This window comes from Aquarana catesbeiana, linkage group LG13 (genome assembly GCF_042186555.1).
Source record: "Aquarana catesbeiana isolate 2022-GZ linkage group LG13, ASM4218655v1, whole genome shotgun sequence".
NCBI lineage: Eukaryota > Metazoa > Chordata > Amphibia > Anura > Ranidae > Aquarana > Aquarana catesbeiana.
The window spans coordinates 4,108,680-4,114,027 of NC_133336.1; the positions used below are offsets into that span (position 1 = coordinate 4,108,680).

A 5,348-nucleotide genomic window follows, 5' to 3' on the forward strand; every position below is an offset into this window, starting at 1 on the left:
TCACATGCATGACACGTGACAGAACACGCCTTCCTATGGAGTCCACTCACATGCGTGACACGTGACAGAACACGCCTTCCTATGGAGTCCACTCACATACGTGACAGAACACGCCTTCCTATGGAGTCCACTCACATACATGACACGTGACAGAACACGCCTTCCTATAGAGTCCTCTCACATACATGACACGTGACAGAACACGCCTTCCTATAGAGTCCACTCACATACATGACACGTGACAGAACACGCCTTCCTATAGAGTCCACTCACATACATGACACGTGACAGAACACGCCTTCCTATGGAGTCCTCTCACATACATGACACGTGACAGAACACGCCTTCCTATAGAGTCCACTCACATACATGACACGTGACAGAACACGCCTTCCTATAGAGTCCACTCACATACGTGACAGAACACGCCTTCCTATAGAGTCCACTCACATACATGACACGTGACAGAACACGCCTTCCTATGGAGTCCTCTCACATGCATGACATGTGACAGAACACGCCTTCCTATGGAGTCCTCTCACATACGTGACAGAACACGCCTTCCTATGGAGTCCACTCACATACATGACACGTGACAGAACACGCCTTCCTATGGAGTCCACTCACATACATGACACGTGACAGAACACACCTTCCTATGGAGTCCTCTCACATACGTGACAGAACACGCCTTCCTATGGAGTCCACTCACATACGTGACACGTGACAGAACACGCCTTCCTATGGAGTCCACTCACATACATGACACGTGACAGAACACGCCTTCCTGTGGAGTCCACTCACATACATGACACGTGACAGAACACGCCTTCCTATGGAGTCCACTCACATACATGACACGTGACAGAACACGCCTTCCTATGGAGTCCACTCACATGCATGACACGTGACAGAACACGCCTTCCTATGGAGTCCACTCACATACGTGACACGTGACAGAACACGCCTTCCTATGGAGTCCACTCACATACATGACACGTGACAGAACACGCCTTCCTATAGAGTCCTCTCACATACATGACACGTGACAGAACACGCCTTCCTATAGAGTCCACTCACATACATGACACGTGACAGAACACGCCTTCCTATAGAGTCCACTCACATACATGACACGTGACAGAACACGCCTTCCTATGGAGTCCACTCACATGCATGACACGTGACAGAACACGCCTTCCTATGGAGTCCACTCACATACGTGACACGTGACAGAACACGCCTTCCTATGGAGTCCACTCACATACATGACACGTGACAGAACACGCCTTCCTATAGAGTCCTCTCACATACATGACACGTGACAGAACACGCCTTCCTATAGAGTCCACTCACATACATGACACGTGACAGAACACGCCTTCCTATAGAGTCCACTCACATACATGACACGTGACAGAACACGCCTTCCTATGGAGTCCTCTCACATACATGACACGTGACAGAACACGCCTTCCTATAGAGTCCACTCACATGCATGACATGTGACAGAACACGCCTTCCTATAGAGTCCACTCACATACATGACATGTGACAGAACACGCCTTGGGAAGAGACTTTGAAAAGCGTCCTGTGCGAGTTTCTCCTTTCATAGTGCAATGCAGCCCGGCACACCCTAAAGAATCTTCAGCATCAAATAAAGTGGAGATGAGCGATCGCTGTGTCACCATCGGGAACATTTACACCCCGCAGTGATATAGAAGACACACGCATGCTGAAAACAGAACGGTCACGTGTCATGGGGGGTCACCCAACGTCTATTCACCCCAAATATGAACCAACAATCTCCTCCATTGTACTAAACCACAAACCCGGTGCCAGGGGGTTCAGGCCGCTAACCCCCCCATCCGCCCCCCCCCCCCCCCAAAGAGCGATCTGTGGAGGGATTTAAACTAACAGCATCGCTCTCAGAGCTTGTTTACACAGGAGCTCTCTAAAGGGAGATTGCGATTCTGATTGCTCTTCAGGGGGCATTTGAACAGCGGTGAGGAGGCGCCACATCATCCAATCACCACCTGCTTTAATCCCTTCTACCCAACACAAGCGTGTGAACATGTCACAGGGGGGCCGCTGGGGGGGGGGGCCACAGGCAAGCCACGCCCACAGGCGGGGACCGCAGGCAAGCCACGCCCACAGGTGGCCAATAAGAAATAAAAATTGGAGTATTACTAAAGGCGGTTTTCAAAATGAGGCCCAAAATACTTTCCACCAACTCACCAAATAAGTCAGTGCTTCGCCAAGTCCAAGAAGTCTGACAATTAGCAAAATAAATGCTGAATAAAAAAAGTTTATTAGGACTTGGATGGAAAAAAAAAAAAAAAAAAAAAAAATCAGTTTCAAACATTCATACTTCCCCCACCTCTATATGTGAGATGGTGGGCGCCCCGCGGGGTGAGAATTGCCGGGGGATCGGGTCACATGTTTGGGGGGGGAGGGGATCCGGTCACACGTCTTCATATGCGGGCGCTACTCATGTATGCATTCGCTTTTGTGCGCGAGCTGGGGGGGCGGGGCGGGCCTCCTCTCCCGCCAAAGATAAAAGTGATCTTGCGGCAAAACCGCCTCTGAGAGTTTATATCTTGTAGCAGACCACCCGCTGAAGAAGAGGATACCGGGGGTTATGGCGGCTAGCTACTGACAAAACAATATTGCTCTTCAAAGTGCTTAAACCATCAGTAATTGGAGATTTTGACGAATTGGCGGTTGGACAAAAACCCCCGAATACAGTCCGGTACACGACATTATGAGTGGAGATTGTTACTCCGCACCGATCATAACCAAGAAAATGGCCGCCTCCGAGGCGGTGACAACTTTGTCCTCGTTAAATGCTGTGCTGTCAAAACACCTCAATCTTCCTGTACCGGTGTTTCGTCAGATTAGGCGACCCGTCAATGTGTAACGGAAGCGACATTCCGTCACCGCCATCTTGCTACACCCTGCACTCCTCCATAGTAAGGATACACTGAGAAGGGGGGAAAGCGGACATCTTGTTACACCCACCGGAGTTTTGCATTTTACACAGTAAAGTGAGTTTATATCGTGAAATAGAGAACTTAGAACTCCGACTGACTGGTTTGATGTTGAACTTTAAAAGCAGCGGCGAGCCTGCTGATCTCACAGGTTGGCTGATCTGACAGAAGTTTGCTGCTTTTAAGATTCAACATCTAACCAGTCAGTGTTCTAAGTAATGCATTTCACTATATAAACTCACTTTACTGTTAAAAATAAGTGAAAAATGCTAAACTCCGGTGGGTGTAACAAGATGTCCGCTTTCCCCCTTCTCAGTGTATCCTATGGAGGAGGGCTGGGTGTAGCAAGATGGCGGCGACGGAACGTCACTTCCGTTACACATTCTGACGGGTCGCCTAATCTGTCAAAACAGCTCAATCTCCCCGCACCGGACGGTATTCCGATGATCGTGTTTTGTCCAAACAGAAATTCATCACAATCTCCGATTACTGATGGTTTACAAAAAACCGGAAGTGACGTTTTTGGAGTTTGACAGACCACAGCGCCCCCGTGTGATCGGAGGACCAATCAGGACCGGCGTGCCCATCACTGGGCGGCTCCCCTCCCCCCGGAGTACCGATCCCCTCCCCCCGCTCACCCTTCAGTGTGCTCCTCTCTACCAGCACGGTGTGTATTTGCGGTTCGGAGAGGAATTTCCTCATCTCCTCCATGGCGCTCTTCTCCTCCAGCGCGGACTCCAGAGCGGCCGGCGCCTCCCCTCCATCCTCCAACAGGAGCGGCACCAACTTCCGGATATATTTCTGTAATACCGAGGGGTCCGCTACGTTCTGCACCGCCGACACCTCCACATTCCCGGCCTCCTCCGACACTCCGCCCGGGTCCGCCATCTCCGATCCGATCTCCGGGGGAGAGTGACAGGACAGGAGGGGCGGGGACTCTACATATGGGAGGAGGAGGGGCCGCACACACCGAGGGGAGGAGCCAACACCGACACACACCAATCAGGGGGAAGGGAAGGAGGGGCCGCACACACCGAGGGGAGGGGCCAACACCGTAACACACCAATCAGGGGGAAGGGGAGGAGGGAAGACCGGATGGACAAATGGGAAGAAGGAGGAGGAGGAGCCAGACATGTGACGGGACTGAGAAGGAGAAGTAGGCGGGGACAAGTAACTGGGGAGAAGGGGATTCTGGGATTGTAGTCCTCTCACTCTGCTCCAGCCAAGCTTAGCACAGGGAGTGGACTACGTGTCCCGGCATGCACCGCTCCTGCCGCAGTATTACACAGCGATATGGAGGAGGGAGGAGCCGCCGCCACCGCGCCGCTTATTGTCCCTGTGCCACGCCCCTGATGTCATCTATTGTCTCTATGTATGTCAGCCTATCCCGGCCCCTCCCACTGTGCCACACCCCCTTTTCCGTCTCTCTTCATATTATCACTGTGAAAGTAGCTGCTTCCTAGTCCCGCCCACTGCCACAGTGCCACACCCCCTTCTCCATCCACCATACTGTCAGGCTGGATTCACGCCCAGCGCCTCATAAACGCACCATTTTTTTTTTCTGTGCATTTTTGCACACACTTAAGTCCGCCGTACGCACATCAAGCACACCGAAGGAAGCAGGAGGAACTTTTTTTTTTTTTTTGGCGTTGAGCTTCATGTGTTCCGGCGAATTTGTCGCACATTTTAGGCCTCCAATCACAGGTAGCGCAGGGCGGACGCACGTTCGTCACACGTTATACACACAGCAAGCCGTTCAACATAACCACTTCCCATCCACACGGAATCTGACCTTTGTAAAATTATCATTTGTTTGCAAAAAAAATTACTCAAAACCCCCCAAAAAATTACACATATTTATTTTTAGCAAAGACCCTAGAGAATAAAATGGCGGTCATTGCAATTTTTTTATGTCACATGGTATTTGCGCAGGAATTTATTCAAACACAATTTTTTTGTGAAAAAATACACTTTAATGCATTTTAATGCAAAAAAAAAAAAAAAAACATCATAAAAACCAAACCTAATTTTTTGGTTAATATAAAAGATGATGTCACGCCGAGTAAATAGATACCAAACATGTCACACTTTAGAATTGTGCACACTTGTGGAATGGCGCAAAACTACGTTACTAAAATAAAATCTCCATAGGTGACACTTTAAAAATGTCTACAGGTTACTAGGGATGCACCGAATGGGTTTTTTGGTGCCAAAACCGATACCGAAAATAAATCTTCCTTGATCCCGAAAACCGAAACCATTACCGAAAGTGAATGTTTTTAAAAATATTTTTATACAGGAGATGATCAGAGACTGCAGACATAGTACAGGAGATGATCAGAGACTGCAGACATAATA

General features: G+C 49.6%; 1 protein-coding gene across 1 annotated transcript in view; it reads right to left on the reverse strand.

Annotated features, from left to right (window-relative positions):
* DYNC1H1 (dynein cytoplasmic 1 heavy chain 1) overlaps positions 1-3,927 on the reverse strand; it is a 137,835-nt gene extending 133,908 nt beyond the window's left edge. The window contains exon 1 of the mRNA XM_073610253.1: positions 3,629-3,927. Coding sequence (XP_073466354.1) covers positions 3,629-3,878 — 250 coding nt within the window. The 5' untranslated portion in view covers positions 3,879-3,927. The remainder of the gene's footprint in view (positions 1-3,628) is intronic.
* Positions 3,928-5,348: the final 1,421 nt, after the last annotated feature.